The 21,932-nt window shown below is 36.2% G+C and overlaps 1 protein-coding gene across 4 annotated transcripts in view; it reads left to right on the forward strand.

Moving 5' to 3' along the window:
* TFEC (transcription factor EC) overlaps positions 1 to 21,932 on the forward strand; it is a 150,157-nt gene that overhangs the window by 111,727 nt on the left and 16,498 nt on the right. For 3 of the 4 annotated variants that reach the window (XM_066991409.1, XM_066991427.1, XM_066991432.1), the window contains 3 exons: positions 16,890 to 17,004; positions 17,896 to 17,952; positions 20,805 to 20,880. In XM_066991409.1, coding sequence (XP_066847510.1) covers positions 16,890 to 17,004; positions 17,896 to 17,952; positions 20,805 to 20,880 — 248 coding nt within the window. The remainder of the gene's footprint in view (positions 1 to 16,889; positions 17,005 to 17,895; positions 17,953 to 20,804; positions 20,881 to 21,932) is intronic. The other variant, XM_066991419.1, reaches the window with a different exon arrangement.

Consider the following 21,932-nt stretch of genomic DNA (forward strand, 5'->3'; position numbering starts at 1 on the left):
TACTTGTAAACCCAGTTATATCATTGTCCAGAAAACATAGCTGAAATCAGATTGTAGCTACTCTTATGATCTATTACTTGATAAAAATTGTTTGTTCAGAATGGAGAGGATAGTTAAAGAGTAATAAAGCTGTATAACAACATTTAGTACAACTTTAAGTGGGAAGCAAAATTGTATTTTCTCTGCTGAAAATATACAGAATTTAATAAAGAATCTCCTATGAAGACAGGCTGAGGGAGTTCGGGTTGTTCAGCCTGGAGAAGAAAAGGTCTGGGGAGACCTTATAGTGGCCTTCCACTATCTAAAGGAGGCTACAGGAAAGCTGAGAAGGGGTAGTGGTTTTAAACTAAAAGAGGGTAGATTTAGATTAGATATAAGGAGGAAATTCTTTACTCAAGAGGGTGGAGAGGCACTGGAACAGGTTGCCTAGAGAAGCCGGGGATGCCCCATCCCTGGAGGCGTTCAAGGCCAGGCTGGATGGGGCTTTGAGCAACCTGATCTGGTGGGAGGTATCACTGCCCATGGCAGGGGCGTTGGATCTAGATGATCTTTAGGGTGCCTTCCAACCCAATCTGTTCCTTGATTCTATGATTCTATGAAGAAAACTTGAAAATGAAAGCGAACACAGCCAAATGATAGTCATTTTCCTTGTTACAATAATTTAGTCTTATGAAATTGTTTACAGCAACATATTTAATTATATTATAAGAAATCCATTCCTGTCCTTAGTATTACATTAGGAATGACAGGTATCTTCCTAACCTCATAGACATCACTGGAAATTTTCCATTTGAAATGAAGCAAAGAATATATGAGCGAGTTTTAGAAAGTAAATAATATTATGTATATCTGCTATGGTGACAGACATTTGAAAAGTAAACATTTTTCATTTTTATCAATCTTTCATTTGCATTCAAAATCCTCACAGTATCTTCAACATTCTGTAGTGAATTTAAAGTTTATTAACTTCCAAATGCTCAGAACATAGGAAATGTATCTACATTTCAGCTGCAGGTCTGTTAATATAAAGTAAATATGACACCATCATTGAAAGTGTAGAGAAAGTTCTAAAAAGCTGTGGTTTACATCCCTTTTAATATCTGAAGAAGGGAAGTGTAAGAAACATACTGTATCAAGGGAGATATGGAGAACATTAGTCACAGTTCAGAGAGCCAGAAAAAAAGCACAGTTGAAAAATAGGATCTCTGTGCTTTGCTGTGTTCAATTTGACAGTGTGTGACCCAGTGAAACCTTTTCTTGTTACTAAACGCCGTTTTGTTTTGCTAATATGTGTATACAACCCTGAAACTCACCAGAAAACCCAGTAATTTAGCAAGCACAACAGTCACCTCTATGAAAAAGTTTGGCATTTTACCAGCAGTTTCTTTCAGAAATAATTGATGTATCCCAGATAATCACAGTACAGCTACTGAGATAATGTCCTCTATTTGACAAGGAGTCCAATAAAACTTACATCGAAGGCATTGGGAGATTTACTGGTTTGAGATGAGAATAAGATGAGAAGATGCTAGTGTTATGAAAGACACAAGCTTCTCCCACACAGCGCTGGGTGGGACAGGACGTAAAATAATTTAATTTAGTGAGCATATCCAAGGATTCTAAGTTGCCTTTTGTTCTGATACTCAAGAAAACAAGACCTTTCAGAAGTATTCTTGAAAGGAAAGAGGCTCTGTAGCAATTAGGTGGCTGGTGGTGAGAATGAAGGAATAGTGGAGAGTACTGCTTGAGGCAGAACACTACCATAAAACAGGCCTTCAAATAATAATGACCCAGCTAGTGATCTGTTGAATCAAGTGGTCTCACTGTTGCTGGAGTAGTAGGTTTCGAATAGCTAAACAAAATGGAACAGCTCCTTTCAGATTGCTTGGGAGAAAAAGGAAAACCTTTTCATTATATTTTTTTTTTCCATGTCCAGTACTAAACGGAGTCGAGAACAATGCTTCTGTCTTGATTTATTCATAATATTTAAGAAATGTTTTCTTCGCTAATTATGTCCACCTGAATGAGCTTACCAGCAGAAGTGTTTCCTGAAAGCAGCAGTTCCTAACCAATGGGAAGCATAAAAAATATTTCTATATATGAATAAATGCACCACAGGTGTGATTTGAAGAATTATTCTCACTCAGGGAATAGAATAGCCTTGGTAGTCTTAGACAAGGCTGAAACAAATAGCTTTAAAGTTACTTTAAAAACATCTGCAAAATATTATTATTTTTTTAACTTTATTTTATTAGGAATATTTAAAGATTTGAAACAGCAGTAATTGCTCCAACAAGTCCTGCTCTAATTATGTACTGAAACCGTTATGGGTTCATTGGTGGTTTGAGGTTCACATCACTTCAGAGATTTAGAGCTGTCACAAGCAATGAATCTGTTGCTGGGAACTTTGTCTATCTGTGAATTTAACCAAATTTCTTCAGTTCTCCTTGGAATCTGACTTGATGTATGTGGTATTTATACAGTGGGAAAAGAATTAAACAAAAAAAATGCTATTTTTGTTTGTATGATTTTAATGAAATAATATTGTACCTCAGTTGAAACTTGGTTTAATTATTGGATACTTAGACTATATTACATAATATTATATTGGATAAAAGCTTATTATTATTTGTTATGATTAGAACAGTTAAAGGACAGCAGATGCCACAGATCCCATGGCTAGTCATCTTGTTGGGTAATGTGGGAAGAAATAAAGAACCGCACAGATTTGAGGCCTCTGGCTTATCTGGTACTTCTGGTTTTGATTAAGGGTAGAAAGAAAGAATGAACTGCTCATCGTGGTTTGTTCATTTGCTGAGCCATCTCCACCCAAATCTGAACCAAAGACAGATACTCTGTTTCTCTGTACCCTAAAGTTCTCTGTTTTGCACAGCAGTAACAGGGGCAGTTACAGTTTGTCTGTAACCAGATTCTTCCCAGCTTCTACATCTACTTTGCCCCCTTTCCAAGAACTCAAGTGGCAGTCTATAAGATAAAGGGGCCCTCTCGTTAAATCATTAAAAAGCTTTTGTGTCATTCAGAGGAAAGCAGAGATAAAGTTAAGCTCAGCCTTACGTGATCAGCCATCTGTCAGGGATTCACCTTCCATTCCCAGGCCTGTGCTTGTAAACATGTGGCCCCATCACTGTTTCCCTAACTCACTTTCTGCTTTTGTATTTGTTCACCCATAACTGAGGATTCACTGACTGAGAAGGGAAGCAAAAGCACTTGGGCATCCTGGAAGATATTTTTTTTTCCCTAGCTGTTAGATGGCAGGGTTGAGGCAGCATACTCAGGGAGTGACAACACAGTGGGGAGCACGGTGCTATGCTTGTGAAAGGACATCTCTTGAAAGGTCCTGCAAGATTTTGTGTCTCCATTTGCACTACTTCATTTTGTACATTCACAGTGCACTCTTTCACTAAGACTGGGAGCTGTGGTCTGCTTCCTCTCTGCTTTGGAGTCAAGTCAGTTGAGATTGCTCCACTTCTGTTACTCTTGCAGGAAAACAGCTTACGGAGAAAATTCTCAATTGCCCTGTGGCTCACTTGCTTTTTGTCAACTCCTTTGACATTTGAAAAAAATCTTGGATTGTACAGGCATGGGCTAGAAGTTAGATCAGGACAGAATAATTTGGATGTTTGCTTTCTCCAATTTTTATGATTTGGTTAACTACAGCCTGTATAAGGTTCTCATTAAATCTGTTAACTCTGCAGTTGATTTTATGGAGACACTATTTTTTGATAAAAGTACAACGGAGTCTGTCTGCAGGATCTCACTTCCATTACAAGGTCTTTGAGGTCACAGTTTCTTATCATGGCATTAATAATTTGTATCTGTATTAATTATTTGTCAAATACTGATGGCTACCATTTGTATGGATTACCACAACTGTCTGTCTCATTCTCAGAAATCATACAGAAAATAGAAATTCAAGCAGGTATCCTCCAAATTATTCAGTAATTGCTGGTATTATTCAATCATGAAATAAAATCCATTTTACTTTGGAGGTGTATATAGCATTGCTGATCTAGGCAGCCCTATGCTGCACAATCATGAGTATTTCAGGAGTTGGACTCGATGATCCTTGTTGGTCCCTTCCAATGTGGGATATTCTATGATTCTATTTTTTAATTTAGGGGATGCCATTTGACAATCGTTATAAGTTTATAAAATCTGCTAAAGTTCAAAACTGTTTTAGAGAAAGGGCCAGAGTAAACATTAACAACCTCATTTGCTTAGGTTGGGTAACTTGAAAAGCTGCATAACATCAATGAAAATGCTTTGTCAATCACATTCTACACTAGATTAGTCTTAAAGTCCAAGGAAGAATCAAAGTTCACCTTCATATATAAGCTTCTGTCTAGCACTCCTGGTATCGTTTACAAGTTCAAAGAAGAAAAATGAAGGAGAAAGACCAGTCTGTAGCTATTGTGGAAATAATAGACTCCTCGAAAATAAAACTGGTGAGCAAATAATTTCTTTGCCTTTCTTCAGTTGTATAAAGGTACCAGATAGGGAATTGTGTCTTTCAGCTGCAGAGCTGAGCAATGAAATGCACAAACTGACAACTCAGAACTGTTTTCTGGAGCTGAAAAAGACAGGTTTTTTTTTTCCTCTCTTTTTTTGCTCTTTCATAAATGTAAGTAGGCATAAAGAGAAGTATTATTCTTAAATATTCAATTTATTGTATATAAGTACTTCTTACAATGGTAAACTGAATTATGGTCTTCGTCTTGGAACGCTAAACATGTTGAATAGGGATAAGAGAAAGGGATGGATAAAACAGGTTTATATTTCTCCTAATATGCTCATAACATTTATTTTTATTAAGAATATGCCTTGATATCATAACCTGATCTTTTAGATAAACTGCATATATCTGAAAGTCTTTGCAAGCTCTGCATATTGGAAACAACCCACAAACAAATTTTAATGCATTGTACTAACTTCTACATCAATATCAGTTTATTAGTTCCTTCATTGATGGAGCTATCTGGGCCCAAGGAAACATGCTAGTGATATTTTATCACAGAAATACGAAAACAGAAACAGGATCTGTTACTCTTAAAACAAAACAGACAAACAAAAAAAACACCCACAATTCTTTATCTACATTTGATGAACCTCAACTCAGTATTAACTGGTAGTCCAACAAATAGAGTTGAATTTATCACACCTAATAGACTACTCACATTTAGCTTCCTCATCTGCAGCAGAACTCTTCAATTTTTATTTATTTATTTATTTATTTTAGTCTGTATATATTATAAAGAGGCAACTGTAGCCTGTGATTTGTCTCACCGATTTTAGGTTTAACATTTAGTATGAAATGAGCTGCACTGAAGCATCTGTTTCCCTCCTTAAATATGAGGGGAATCTAAAGAACTGACTCAAATACTCATGTTCACACTGTAGATTGAGTTGTATTGAGTTGTATTCCCAGCCCTTGGGAACAGGAAAAGAAAAGATACATATTAAAATTATAAAAACAGAGATTCTTCACTGCAGGTAAACCCAATTCCCTCAAGAAATCATAGTGTCTAAGAATTCAAGAATTAGCAGTTTGGAGATCCTGAACTGGTGGACAATGGAAAGAATTCTGAATGTGTGTTGTCATATTGTAGTTTGCTTTTGCTGACGGGTAATATGTTTTTCCTGCTCTTTGAGGCCATCAGGCAAATTCCATCTTCTCCCAAAGCCCTGACATTGAGCCACTGCTGCATGTCTCAGGAGTTCTTGTCTGTATATAGTAACACAGAAACTGAAGTCTTTATCACATGCCACATAGTCTCTACTTCTCTAAGGCTATGTTAAGCTCCTTTGAGCCTGTAGTGCGTAGAGTATGGCTGCTTCTCACACTATACTTGATGAATTTCTTTGAATGGCATTTACATAGATTATATAAAAGTCTTGTGGGCTCAGAGACAACAATAGTGGCTGCTTTGTTCTCCAGGCACAGGCAAGCTTCTTACTGCAAGCTAAAACTAATTTGTAGAAAACACAGATTTCTTGAAGGGTCTTTTTGAGAAATAAACTGAAAGATATGGTTGCTTTTCTTAGCACCTCCTTCTCTATCTGCCAAGGTCTTCTATATACTACTATAAATAGTAGTTTATAGTAGTAATATAAAGTAGTAGTAAAAAGTAGTTTAGTGTGCATTTGTATTTACACTATAATTAATTACTTGTGAATGTATTTGAAATCAGTCACTACAGGAAGGAATGCCAAATAAAACAAAACTGCATGTTATATGATCACACATTGAAAACAATAGATCATAGAAGTCATTAAATACCTTACTATGCAGTATTCAGATACTTAGATGATATGTGAAATATATATATATATCTTACATATATATAAAAGATATATAAAGAAATATATAGGTGCAAGGTGCTGCACTTGGATCATACAGACTGGGAGAATAACTCACTGAGAGCAGCCCTGCAGAGAAGGACTTGGGGGTTCTGGTGGACAAAAAGCTCAACATGAGCTGGCAGTGTGTGCTTGCAGCCCAGAAGGCCAACTGCATCCTGGGCTGCATCAAGAGAAGAGTGGCCAGCAGGTCGAGAGAGGTGGTTGTCCCCTTCTGCTCTGTCCTTATGAGGCCTCACTTGGAGTGCTGCATCCAGGTCTGGAGTCACCAGCACAAGAAAGATATGGGGCTGTTAGAGCAAGTCCAGTGGAGGGCTACAAAGATGATCAAAGGGCTGGAGCACCTCTAATACTGGGAAAGGCTGAGAGAGCTGGGGATGTTCTGTCTGGAGGTTCAGAAGGCTCCTGGATGACCTCATTGTGGCCTTTTTTAGTGGCAATTAAAGGGGTCTTATAAAAAAGATGAAGAAGGACTCTTTACTTGGGTAGGTAATGACAGGGTAAGGGGGAATGGCCTTAAACTAAAAGAGGATAAATTTAGACTAGACATTATAAGGAAACTCTTCACTGTAAGGGTAGTGAGGCACTGGAATAGGTTTCCAAGAGAAGCTTTGGATGCCCCATGCCTGGAGGTGTTCAAGGCCAGGTTGTATGGGGCCTTGGCTAACCTGATCTAGTGGGTGGCATCCCTGCCTATGGCAGGAGGGTTAGAGTTAGATGATCTTAAAGGTCCATTCCAATCTGAGCATTCTACAGTTCTGTGATATGATTCTGTGAAATGTAAGATATATATAAAGTATGTAATATAAATACTGGTAATAGAAATCTTTGCTTCGATACTCAAGAGAAAGTGGCCAGTATTCACATCCCATAAAAAATTTAGTTTTCACTTGTCCCTCAGCCTCATTTTTTTTCTGATGTTTTTGTGCCATTCTTTTTTTCCAGAGGAAGACTTTGAATGATTTGGTATGTGCATTTATAGTTGGTGGCCAGAGAAATGGAAGAAGTTGCAAGGAACCAGGAAGTAGGGCATTAGCTGGTGTTACTAGTGCAATAATCTTAGTAAAAAACTAACAGTGTTATCGCTGTCATTTTGGGGTTTCAGACCCTGGAGATTAGTGGGACAGTACTCCTGTAGTGTCCACCACTTCACTTTTCGTCCTTGTCTGTTAATTTAGGTTTGTAACCAGAAAAGACAAGAACAGATAAAAACGTATCATTAAGAGATGATAACTGAAAGAACAGAACTCTACAGTAAAAGGCTGATTCTCCAGTAAATTCTTTTGCTTGGTCATATTTGACCAGACATTTTTCTAGACAATGTACTTCTATGTATATGATCAGGGCAGGAAAGTACTGTAACTGGGAAAATGAACAGAGTTCATTTTTCTCTGATGAATAATGAAGCAGCTTGATGATCATTATTTGAAGATAAAAAATGAACCAGTTTTCATACATAATATATAATATGTAATATATCTGAACATTAAGTCTCTGGTTGAGGAGTGTGCAATTACGAACCACGTTAAAGATAAATATAGAAGGAGATACAATTTGTTCTAACAAAAACAAGCCTGAAAATGGATGAATTTGCTTTTCCTCTTTAGATAATAAAAATAGGAACAGAAAAATTTGGATGGTAGTTGTTCCTGAAGACCATCTATTTTCAAATATGTCATAAACATTTTGTATTTCAATTGAAAAAGGACCTAAAACATTTAGCTGCAGAGGAATCTTCTTGTTCTAGACTAAATATGTTACAAATTTTTTGATAGTTTACAATGTAAACACATCTTTTCAGGAAAAAAAAAAGATATCACAGTTGTTGTTCGCCTTTCTTCAAGCAACCTAGAAACTGAAAAACAAGGGGTTGAACTCCAGTATTCTGAGTACAGGGCTTTTATTGAACCAGAAGATCATTCCTCTTGTCTGTAATGCTTTTGAATTAGAAGAAAAGTCACAATTCACTAAAATAAACATTGAAAATGGAAGAATTGCCCCAGTTTTCCCGTCATTGAAAATTAGAAACACTTGTTATACCAGATACTACTGTTCAGAAAATAGAGTTGTAATGACTGGGTTATTGTACATTTATTGATCAATTCACTCTTTGGCCAAATTCAGTGCACATTGTGAAGTTCATCTGTGGACTTCAAAAAATTAACAATATTTGAGTTTGTGTATTATGACTAAACAGGTCAAGACTGACAAGGAATACGTCTTTTTATGTTTTGTATCCCAGTAACATAAGTTGTGCACAAACTGAATTTTACTTGGTATGTAAAATGAAATGTGGACACTGTTCCAAATTTAGATTTCTACATTTGGGATGCATATGAAATTAGTATAAAATCTGTGTAAAATCTCTGCTTTGATTTTTTAATTAAAATGAATAAGCAAGGACCACACTGAGAAAGATGAATGGGTGCTAACATACGTTTTACATCTAAGAAGAAATAGCCTCATTTTACAAAACTGTTCTTTGAAGTGATGCTATCAATTAGGTTCCAATGATAACATGATTTAAGCAGGATATATTTAGGGGTGGGCAAGTATAAAGTATTGTAGTAATATTTCACATGTGAACACTTTAATCTAGATGCAGTCTGAGCAAGTATTATTTTTTATCAAGCACAAAAAGACCTTTTTTTTCAGATACAATATCCAAGCTTTAAAGTTAGGCGGATATGTAACTTCTTGTGACAAGTAAGGTAGCATGTACTTTGCTTCCCTGTTCCTAGAGATTGCCAAGTCTGTACATGCAGTACAGGCAATGTGGCCAGGTCTAGTAGGGTCAATGATTTTCTGAACTGTCTGTATTGTGTACATCAGCTTCTCTGGACGTATACCCTATTTCTGTTACTGCAGGATATACAGGCATGCAGCATGTAGGCACACTCATCATGTTGCATGTCTGCAGTTATTAACCCTAGAAAAAAGGGTAACTTAAGGATGTTTCTGCTAACAAGACAATTCCTGCAGTTTGCTTTCCACTTGCCCTGTTTTCCATGGGCTCTTCTGACACGGGCAGAATGAAAATCTCAAGTAGAGGCAGTCAGGTTCGTGACCTCTTTCTTTTCTGGGGGCATCTTTAAGCCCTCTGATCATATACCTGTCTTTATGACCTTTACATGACCATGGAGAACTGAGAAGACTATGGGAGAAGTGGTACCTAGAAATGAGCTTCCACAAACTAGACAGTCCATCCTGCTTACTGCTCCCAGATCCCTCAAGAGAAATCAGGCTAGCTGATGAATTGCTGTCAGGACAGTCCAGATAACATTGGTGAAAAGCCCTTGCTATCCCAAGAATTAGCCATTTTAGGTAACTAGAACATGAAAGGTATCTGCTCTTTAAAAATGTACATACCTGCATGTACATACCTGCATCATTTCCATGACTAGTGACATCCTTTTGGATGTATCTGTTTGCTACTGGAATTATCCTTTCTAGCTAGCCTTGCATATTCAGGAGTTAGTGTTTTTGTATCCTGCTTTCTATGAATGACTATTAGTAAAATGCAACATAGATTGTAAAGAAAGGAAACTGAGCAGGATTGTTTTCAGGTTTAGGTTTAGGCTAGAATGACAAAGATTTTGTTAAAATATATTAATGAAGTGCTCCAAGAATCAGTCTTGAGCTTCTGTTTATTTAATAATTTTGTTAATGACTCTGGTAGAAAAATACATGGTTTTGCTGATGAAATTCACTGAAGTAGCAAAAATAGAAAGCATTGCTAATACAAAGGAGGGTCAGGTTATCGTAGAGGAATAGCTAAATGACTGAGATGACAAAATAGTATAAATGGAAGCAATGTAACAGGACTGAGTGCAAGGTCATTCATTTAAATACTAATAACGGGAATGTCTGCAGTAAGCTGAGAGTTCATTAGCTGGATATGACAGAGAAAGATCTGATTATATTAGTTGCTTACAGGATGACTATAAGCCATCAAAATGATGAGACTGGAAAAAAAGGGGGGGGGGGGGAGATAAGTATGATCTTAGAATACATCAAGAGGGAGAAGAGAGAGATTTCCAGAGACACAGAGGAATATCCACTGTGGAATTCACTGGGTAGAAAACTTTTAGAATACTGTAGATAAATATAAGTGTACACCTTTCAGAAAGACTTATTCGAAGTAGGAAAGGTAGAGAGGACTGTTAGGACAAATCATAGTATGGGAAATCTAGCTAAAGAAGCATGGCTTGATCAGTTTAACAAAACAAAGGTTTATAGGATCTATGGCCACTCACATAGGGAAGTTAAACAATTAATTACCTAAGTTAAAGGAACACGAAAATGAAATAATATTTGTCTGGAAATGGAGATAAAGCTTTTTAACAGCAATCTGTAATCACTCAACTTCTGGAACACACTCCAAATCAAAATAATGGAGACAGGAAACCTAACTGATTTTAAGACAGAGTATGGTTGGTTTATGAAAAGTTGGTTTATGTGATGTTGTGATAATTCAACCCAATTCTAGCCCAGGGTCTCTGTGTCTAGACTGAACATTACCACATTCAGCAGAGTTTTTAAATTAAGAAAAATCTATTTGCCTTTGGAACATGGTTCATTTGTTATTTTCTATCTGTGCAATATTGACTGTGATAGATTCTTACAGACTTGAATGTTACTGTAATACAAACACATCATGCAATAATTAGCCAAAATGAACAAATACTTAAATAGTATATGATGATGTAAGTGAACACTGTTGTGACATGGTGCTGTGTTGGGACTACAGGTGAACGGGCACAGGTAACCCTTATAGATATGTTTTATCATATTCTATTTAATTCTTCCTTGAAATTAAATGATACTTAGCAATACAGGCCATGCTATGGGATTTGGAATACCATAGTATTCCTCTGTATTCCCCTTCATGAAGAAACAATTTTCCTGGATTAGTAATGTTTCCCTCCCTCCCTCCCTCCCTCCAAACAAACAAATAAATAAAGCATATTAAAGATTGCAAATTGTGATCTCTGCTGTTCATTGGCAGCCAACCACGCAGGTAGCGAACCCTCAATATTAATATTTAACACACAGTCCTGCCTGCATGGCAGTTTAGATCCAAGAATAACAAGCTCCTTTAGATGAGGCCTTTATAGTACTTGTCTTAGACATTGCCAGTAACCACAAGGTCTCAGGTTCTTGTGAGGTTCTGCTGAGCTCAAGCCAGGCAGTCGCTCAGGTACTTCAGCTGAAGTTTGCCTTTATAATTGGTTTAAGCTTCAAAGCTGAGCATCTTACAGGATTGAGCCCCATGAATGGAAATTCTTATGTTCCAGTCTTTGTACACAGGCGTTGAAGATCCCATGACACTTTATACAAAAGGAAGAACGTTAACCCCAATGTCCTTGCCAAATGCTAACTTCGGTAATTACAGTCTGCTTTCTTTAATTCTCCTTGCAGTTTTAATTAGATATAGTATTATTCTCTTCCTGTACCACATTGTCACTGGTTATTCCCACTAAATCATTTGCTGTGTTAAAGGTTGTTACTCTTTTGTCCAAAGCTGGCTGCATTTTAGAAGCAGGAAAAATGAGTAATTATATACTGCTATTTTTAATATGTCTGTGTTCACCCCTTGCATCTAAATTCTGAGACACACACACACAAATATATGTATCATCAGTGCAAAGGTTGAAAATGATGTGACTTACCAGGACTTCTCAGAACATCACAGCTGTGAACTAGTGTGGCTCTTGGCACCTGCAGGATAAATAGATTATTTCCTGGGACACACATTTTCATACCCGAATATCTGTGTTTCCACATCTCTAAACTGAAACAAGAACATACTTTTGATGCAGTGTAATCAGGTGCAGCTTTAAAGTGCTTTGGGATTCATCAGATTTGACAGTGCTCTATAATTGTAAGATCACCATTATATACATATTATATAATTATGCCATTGCAATGATTTATAATTTAGTACTTTTTGTACTTTTTTTTGGATAAAATTATGCCAATGTATATATTTGTCTTGTAAGTTAGATTTGGAAGCTATTTGAAGCCTCAGTGCTGACAAAAAATAATCTACTTATATGACGTTGTAAGAAATAATTTACATTATGGTGTATGGAGCTCCAGTGCATAACCAAACAATTTTTTTTTTTTTTTAATGTTGTATCAAAATTGACTAATTTCTATTTTAAGTTTTTTCTTGATATTCTGTAACAGTAGCAAGGATTTTCCAGGGTGAATATCAGTTTAGGGCAAATTCAGTCAGAGAGTTGCAACAAAAATCAAAAATGATATGTTTTTGACTTTGTATTTTTAAAATTCTCCCATAATCATCAATGTGAATATTTGTCAGGAAAGATCCAGTCTGTTTTGCTCTGTTGTTCTTATGTGATTTTGGAAATAAGAGTTTATTGGGAAATTTGAATCTCCTCCGGACCCAGTCTTACACATCTATGTTTTTCTTAGTTGACGGCCCCAGAGGGGCATAAGATTTCTATTGGAGCAATGTGATCATAACTACATAGTCTAATTTACTGGGTGCTTTATACTCACTTTATCCTACTGTAAATGTGAATATGTTGTGCTGGCTAACTGAAGATGAAGACAGTGTGTCAAAGGGAGGTCACTAGCGGATTTATTCACAAAGACACTTAACCATCATAACAGTCATTATATTGTATTTGAGATTTCTACTAAGTGGCAGTTGATAGTGAGATTGGCACAACTGCTTTTGTACTGAACAGAATCACCTACACCAAAGGGCGACAGGAAATCTGTGTCTGGATGGGATGTAGTTATGAAGGAAAGAACCTTTTTTCCATGTCTCCTTTCTGCAGTCAGATGAGTAAGCTGTTTATTCTGCTATCCAATTGTTCAGTGCATTGGTTGAGGCAGTAATAGACTTAAGTAGGATTGAACATAAAATTCTCTATTCCCCAGGAGTTACTTACCTAGGGGTTATTAAAAATGGTCCTATTTTTCACACCTGTGTATGTTTCAGTCAGAAAGATGGATTCTGCAACACAGAAATTAGCACTTTCAAGGAGGTGAATGAGTGAGCGTTTTGTAGGATTTCTATGGCAGTACTCTTGAATATGTTTATTCTCTGATGTCTAAGTTCTGGATAACAATTAATTAAGGTTAGACAACATTAGATCAAAGTTTCCTTTTAATGGCATGACAGAATGCTGATTTTGACACTCCTAGTGATTGACATGTGATTAACATATGTGAATCATTCTAATTAATGAGGTTATAGGATTGTTGACATCAGTAGATGAATGACTTGGGTTTTGGTTTCATTTTTATCATCTCTGCATGAGGTTATGACTCTGTTTTCCTAATGACTGATAAAAATTGCCAAATGATGAGGGGAAAAATGCTGTAGACTGTGTGAAACAAAGTTCATATGGTATATTTTGGGAAATATTACATGCCTTCTGCTGCTTGATGAAAGCATTAATGAATGCAGCCAGACATAGATATTTGCTTAAAGCCCTGGCACTGTGGGATGACACTATAGCAGTTCTGCTGATGGGAAGAATCAGATAAATTTATATAACTCCATACAAAGTCAGCTGAGTTAGATGACATTACCTTCATCAGCTGTGTGATCTAATTGAGCTGAAATGTCTACCTGTGGGTCTGAGTTTACTCACCCTAATTGTCACCAGAGAGCCTCTTTTGAATCCTCACACACTTTTGAACTTTCAGATGTCTTGGTATTGTTTTTAATTACCAGCCAGTTGGCTGTTTCTAACCTTTTCTCTTCAATTTGGGCCTTGTCAATTAAATTCATGCTGTTATGAATAGACTATAGACATTTAACTGTACTTAGATCATACAGATGACTTTGTGATGGAAAATTAGAAGCACTCATTGATGTATCTCAAGTGTTTTGTGTCAATCTGTGGTTTACAGTTCTGATTTTTCCACTAATGGTTTTGATAATCTTGTAAATTAGAAAATTTACCACCAGTGGCATGCAAAATATTGAACTCATGTACACAACTGTGAACTATGTAAAATACAACATATATGATACATATGAATTTCTCACTTAGATTTTTTATGAGATTATCTTATTTTCAGTGGTTACCATTTCCTAGCATTTCACAACACTAGCCCAACCCCTATAATAGCCTTATTCAAAGTCCACTGAAATCAGTGTAGGAGTCACATTGGCTCTCATTTTTTTTATATCAGCACTAAATATGAAAATTCTGTTTTCATATTATTTCAATAAGCCAAATTCATTTACATAAGTGTAGGAAGTCTTTAAACGTGTGTCTAAAGCTAATATGAGTTTACTTTTGTAATATAGTTATACTATCATTGAAACAAAGAAAATCTAAAGTTAAAGCTGCGGTGAATGCTGTAATACTTGTCAGTTTACCTCTCAGGAATGAAACGAAGGTACTTAACATGGAAATGTGCTTAGCTTTCAAATCCTGCATATTAAACATAGCTTGTTCCTGAGTAATACTCATCTGAATTCCAAACATTCTTTTAAAAAGTATTTTCATTGAGAGATCAAATATTTAATCAGACTTTCAAAACTGACTTGGTGTTTCGATTTCTAATGGTATTTAAGAATCCTTAGTTCTCTTAAGTAATAGACTCCTACAAATTTACTGGAAAATGAGCATGTTATTTATATGTATTTAAAAGGAATCCTGAATGCTTCATTGTATTGTGGGTTATTAGGAGAATTTAACACAAACTAGACTCTCAGATAATTAGGAAAATTATTATTAAAAAAAAAAAGTTTATTTACAATTTCAGACAATATAAAAATGTAGTGAGAACTGCCATGGGATAATTTCACACTAAAAAAATCATTGGGAAAGTGTCTCCATTCAAAACGTTCCAGGTGGAGGCCGATGACGAATGGTGTCCCTCAGGAATCTGTCCTGGAACCGATGCTGTTTAATATCTTTATCAGTGACACAGACAGTGAGATCAAGTGCACCCTCAGCAAATCTGAAGATGACGCCAAGCTGAGTAGTGCAGTTGATACACAGAAGAGAGGGATGCCATCCAAAGGGACCTGGACAAGCTTGAGCAGTGGGCTCACATGAACCTAATGAGGTTCAACAAGGCCAAGTGCAAGGTGCTGCACCAGGGTTAGTGCAATCCCAGATATGAGCATAGGCTGGCTGAAGAACTCACTGAGAGCAGCCCTGTGAAGAGGGACTTGGGGGTTTTGGTGGAGGAAAGGCTTTGTATGAGCCAGCAGTGTGCGCTTGCAGACCAAAAGGCCAGCTGCATCCCGGGCTGCATCAACAGAGGATTGGCCAGCAAGTCGAGGGATGTGATTGTCCCCCTCTACTCTGTCCTTGTGAGGCCCCACTTGGAGTGCTGCATCCAGGTCTGGGGCCTCCAGTAGAAGAAGGAGGATGTGGACATTTTAGAACATGTCCAGTGGAGGGGCACAAAGATGATCAAAGGGCTGGAGCACCTCTCCTATTAGGTGGAAGGAGTTTGGGTTGTTCAGTCTGGAGAATTGAAGGCTTTAGGGAGACCTCTCTGAAGCCTTTCAATACTTAGAGAGGGCTTATATAAAAGACGGAGAGCAACTTTTTGCACAGGCAGATAGTGATAGGACAGGGGAGAATTGTTATGAACTAAAATAGAGATTTAAATTAGATTTTAGGAGGAAATTCTTCACTCAGAGGCTGGTGAAGCACTGAAGCAGGTTGCCCAGAAAAGCTGTGAATGCCCCATCCCTGAAGGCATACAAGACCAGGTTTTGAACTAGATTTCTGAGTCATTTTATATTGGCCTCAAAAGAAAACAACAAAACAGTCTGCACAAACTTTATGTGCATCATAGAATGAAAAAAAAAGGAAAAAAAAAAAAAGAAAAAAAAGTTGCTTAGCTGCTTTACATTCTTTTTTTTTTTTTTTCTTGCATGTGTGAATATGGACTTGGACTCTATTTTCACATGAACATACAGCAATATATAAGACAATAATCAGTAATGAAAGGATTGTTATATGGTCATAGAAACTGAGTCCAAACTGTTCATTACTAAACTTTAATATATTTAAAAAGTAAAAGTAATATTTGGATAATAATCTGGAATTCATAGAATCATTATGTAATAGGTCAAAATCAGCAAGGTTACTTTTACTTTCAACCTAACTTTTGTTTCAAACGCACTTGTGCTAATCCTGTTATTTGAAAATATGGCATAGAAGTAATTCAAAAGCAGACACCATGGGCCATATCCTTCCATTACTCTGCAGCTAAAACCTGTAGAAATTTCACTTGGAAATCTTGCTTCACTTGCTTGTAGAACAATGGCACACTTTGATCTTTCACTTTTGGCATTACTTAATATTACTTAAGGACTAAGTTTCCCTTTAGACACATATATAGCTGCTTCTGAAGAACATCAGTCTCATATTCAAGAAACTTGTTTTTCTTTTGTATTTATGTATTTTTTTAATCTTTTAAGTCTTTTAACTTATTCTAATTGTTTTGTTTTGTTTTCTCTTTCTTCTTCTCCTTTCCTCCCCCTCCCCCTTAAGCTATCTAGCAGCATTTTGGATATATATAACAGTGACCAGGGAATGACACCAGCTAATATGGGTCTCACAAATGCTTCTTGCCCAGCTAATCTACCAGTAAAAAGGGAACTCACAGGTAAAAGAACTCTAAGATTTCAGCATTTTATAATTTAGGAAGTTATGATGTTTCTCTTAAAAGTTGAACAAAAATTACTCATGAAATAAATCTCCATAATAATTCATTTCCTGAGAATTTTGCAGTATGTAGTTTCATTTAAGGAAAAGAACAGACCATGAAGAAATGTTTTCTTTCTGTTCTCCTCTTTAGCAATTGAGAAACAATGTTTGCCCTGTGATTTTTATGAACATCATGCTTCTACTAAACCTAATTATTTTAGAAAACAGTGGATTCTTCCACATGTTGGCTCCTGATCAATGGTATAAATAAATTATCATCCATTAAATTTGTTCCAGGGTGGAACAAATTGTTCTTTTAAAAGCTTACAATAAAGCTATTCAAGGTAAATCTATATTAGTGGATTAACAACTTTAAAAGTTACATTCAATTAATCCAAAGAATGCTAACAACCATGTACAGTTTATTAGTGTCACCCAGAGGAAACAGTGAGTTTGTTCAATATGAATATCTTAGAAATCTGATTAACTCTTGCATTATGGGATATACAAATCCATATTCACATTAGTGTATTGTTTTTTCCTGTTGTAAACTACAGCAAATTGGAGAAAAATACTCCTCCATAATATTTCTATATTCTTAAATAAAAAATGTGCAATAATAAATATCTTAAGTAACCTGCCAGACTTGCTCAAAAATTTAGCACTGGTAGAATGTAGATTTGCTTATGATCTTGTTTAATAATAAAAAGAGTAATAGAGTAAAATGACTAGAAGTCTTTTGTGTGTGTGTGTGTGTGTGTCTGTGTGAAAAGAGGCTATTTTGAAATGGTGATAGGAAAGCTGAAATTGTAACTTCAGGACTGTTGTAATAAATGTTACTTTCTGTCAGAAGCAGATACAAGAGCAATGGCCAAGGAGAGACAAAAAAAGGATAACCACAATCTCAGTAAGTATATGTTCATCTTCCATCTTGTTAAATGGAATACAGAACTAATATACATTAGCTGCCATGTCTCTGCTCGTTTTCTCTGTCTTGGCAGGGTAATCAGATTGAACTCAGTCTGTAAACACAGCCAACCACATAGCTTTCTCCTCTGAACCAAATTTGTCTTTTACTTTTTTCTTTTAAAATACCTTACATATTTTTAATTTCTTTCCATATCATCTCCTGCTATTATGTTTTGAGTCTACATTTCTATATATATCTTGCACTATTCCATTTTACTTGATGTCTTTAAGAATTACAGTACAAAATAGACAGTAAAGGAGTCAAAATAAATAAATAAAAAATCAGCCAACCAAACAAAACAATGATGATCCAGACTCCTCACTCCTTACTTACTGAAGCATCCAAGTGAGAGACCATATCTCTCTACAGTCAATTGAAAGAAAAAGAAAAAAAAAAAAGGAAAAAAAGAAAAAAAAACAAAGAAAACATCCCTCCACAACCATTTACAAACAGTGGTTAAGCACTTAAAGCTATGGAAATTGTACGTCACAGGAGATTGGGGCAGAACTGAACAAGACACACAGTGCTCTGACTCCTCTGATACACACACCCTCTGACCTCTGTAGGCTGGGGTGGACTCCTGTTTCCTTTATGGAGCTCAATACAGTAGTGCATAGATAATAGACGTTTCAGTTTCAAAGGAAAAGTCTTCTGTAGTTTATGCTTAGAACATAGTGAAATTTATAGTTCAGTGTTTAAATATTAAACACATAAAAATAAACAACATTTTGGTTTATCCAGAATAGATAAAAACATTTTTATTGCTGAAATAGGATTGCCTGTAACATTAGGCATTTTTTCACTCTGAAGAATAATTTAAAGCAAAAAATCTGAAGCATTCTCTTTGAAAAGCGTTGAATGAAACAATTGCATTTTCCATCTCTCCTTTTCATTTCTTCCAGCAGAAATAATTTGTGAATGTAAGCCTAAATTCATAATTAGTTAATAACCACTATTTTTAACTTTGTTCTCTGGCTATTCCAGTGATCTTAGAGTTACGAATTTACTTGCATGTACCTGTATATGTCCACTGGTACAACATGCTGGCATCTTTCTGCTACTGAGACTCTCCAGAAGGAACCCTTGTTTCTGTATGTATGTTTTTGTGGATCACAAACAAGCCATGTAGATTTTTGCATTTGTTGCTAGCTCATTTTCTTGGAAGTGTCACAGTAGCTGCTGCCTGTCTTATTTGGGCAGGAATACGGAGTTTTTGCTGGACGAGGAAAGGAGGTGGGTATGAGTTGTCCAGAGCTGTAAGAAGGGGAAGAAGAGGAAAGACAGGCAAGATAGGTGCAAGCATACATTAGGGATGCTTCCACTTTTTTTTTTTTTTTTTTTTTTTTTCGAGGGGAGGGGAGCTCTCTGAGATCATCATCTTTTCTGGTTTGGCTCCAGGTGTATATTTCAGAGCTCAAAGTCTCTCTGGAGACAGGTCTGTGTGATGCCTTGGGCATATTAATGCATTACCCAAGATGGTTTTGTTAGTGTTATTTACTATTTAATGGTACTGGGTTTTTAGAGATGGTCTGAAAAGTCAGATTTTGGAACCTGATGAGAATTATGCAAACATTCATGTTCCAGGTTGAATTAAGGTCCATATTTTACAGAAATGTTCTTATACGTCTTACAGAAAAGCTTTCCTTTTGACATGTTAGGTTCTCATGAAACCCTGAAAAACAATTTAGATCTAAGAAATGGAGCCACTTCTTGTAATACCAAGAGTTTAAACCATTATTATTACCGTTACTATTTAAAAAACAAACACACAGGGAATTAAGGGTATAATGCTTATACTTTCTGTGTCACCATATGTACAAAAAATCCCTCTAAGTGATAAGATGTCCTTTGTACCACTGATAAATGTGAGATTTCTGCATGTATATGTAGCTGTAGAAAAACTGGTGAGAAAGAAGAGGAGAACTCTCTCTAAATTACTCAGATGGAGGCAGAAAGGTGACAGGCCCTTTGTGCACACTCGTCTGGATACCCATACAGCACTGAGAAAGTGGACTGAGAACACAGAGATGGGAAACTAATTTTAAGAGGCTTATCTCTCTTTTTATCTTTCTAACTAAGCTGCAAATAAAGCAAGATACCATACATAATTTGTCTTGGAAGAAGAATACATTTATTTATTGAATTTAATGACTTTTTCTTCATTTTGTTGAGTGTTTTGAAAGTTAATTTAAGCATGGTTGTGCTGTCCATCATCAAAGAAAACAGATATGCTGGGGATGGAGTGTTTTTGGGACAGTCTTCCTCTGTCTCAGTGAAGAGAGATGGTTGCTGTTAAGTCCTCTCCATGGTTTACAATGCTGAGAAAAGTAGATAAGAGATAAAAAGCTGTTAACCATGGTCTGTAGCAGGAGTTTTGACAAAATGTGAAATATTGTATGAGTTGTCCTGCATCCCTGTTGAAGTCCCAATGAATGCTGAAACCCCCAATAAAAGCTGAAAACTCTTGTGTGGCAGCACAGTGGAGGAAGGATGCATAAACCAGGAGAAATTAAGTGTAACTCACGTTTAAAGAATGTGAGACTATTTCACTCCCTGAGAGTCTAGTTTTAAATTGGGGGAAACCTACATACAGGGTAGGATGCAGAGTTACTAATCATGGAGTTTGTCTCAAGAGTATGTCAGAGGCAGGTAAGAGATCATGTTGGGATTTCTTTTTCAGGAAATTTTATGTACATTGACTGACTTGTTTTTAACTAATTATAACAAAGTATGTTGACTTTCTGCAAGAATATTTCACCATAGAAATAATAACTGTTTCTTTTTAACAGTCGAGAGAAGAAGAAGGTATAATATTAATTACCGAATCAAGGAGCTTGGCACACTCATCCCCAAGTCTAATGATCCGTGAGTTCAACAGTCTTTCCTATAATAATGTTTATAGTTTAAATACAGGAAAAAAAAGATAGTTGCATGTAATGGCCATAGAATTGGCCATAGACTGATGGGATACAGAATCTTCCATGCCAGGCCACTAGCTTGGATCAGGCTGTTGAGTAACAAACTTTTGACAGATTTTTGGTGCCTGTTGGGAAAAGGATAATAAAATGAAAACAATTCCAGGGTGTTAAGGCAGAGAGCCACACACACAGGGTGTGTGTGCGGGGAAGAAGATAAGCCAAAGACACCACAAGTATGTGTGGTGTCTCTGGAGAAGGAAGGAATGATATTTTCAGCCCTTGTCATGGGCCCTCTAGTGGGATAAAACAAAATGTGTGTCACTGTCTGCATTTTGGTTATCAAAAATAAATAAATAAATAAAATCATGTCAAAAGATTGTAGACCGAGCGTTTTTCAGAAGTCCTCCACACACTGCAGGGAAAAAATAAAGTCTTGAAGTGCAAGGATAAAAATAATAGTTGCTATAATTGCTACCATAATCACATTTCATACTAATGTGTATACTTATAGTAACAAAAAATGCACGTTGCTTAAACTATATCTGCCTTCCCTTAGAGCTTGTTTTTGTCATCAATATAAAAAAAAAAAAAAAGCCACCTCAGTAGGAAAAACTATTGTAGGATTAGCAATAATGATTCAGTGATGTATTAGGACCTTAGCCTTAGATTTTTCATATCACTCAGGGAAGCCTTAAGACCATGTTTGTACCATGTATAAAATTGGTTATACAAATGTTGTCTTCATCATTTGCATGTCAGTGTAGACCTGCAGGATGCTTCAAATGAAAATGTCTATCGATATTTTAGCTTTATTTTTTTTTCCTCAGAATCAAGAAAAAATGTATTATATTTAGGATTTCTGTAACACTAGAAAGCTCTGTGAGACTTAGATATGTACAAGGTTGGCATAATAAGCCACTTGGAGTGAAGCCACCAGAGAGAAAATTAACATGCCACAACCATTTTAGAGAATTCACAAACTCTGCTCCATCTACAGCA

The sequence above is a fragment of the Anser cygnoides genome, chromosome 1, assembly GCF_040182565.1.
Source record: "Anser cygnoides isolate HZ-2024a breed goose chromosome 1, Taihu_goose_T2T_genome, whole genome shotgun sequence".
In the NCBI taxonomy this organism is placed as follows: domain Eukaryota; kingdom Metazoa; phylum Chordata; class Aves; order Anseriformes; family Anatidae; genus Anser; species Anser cygnoides.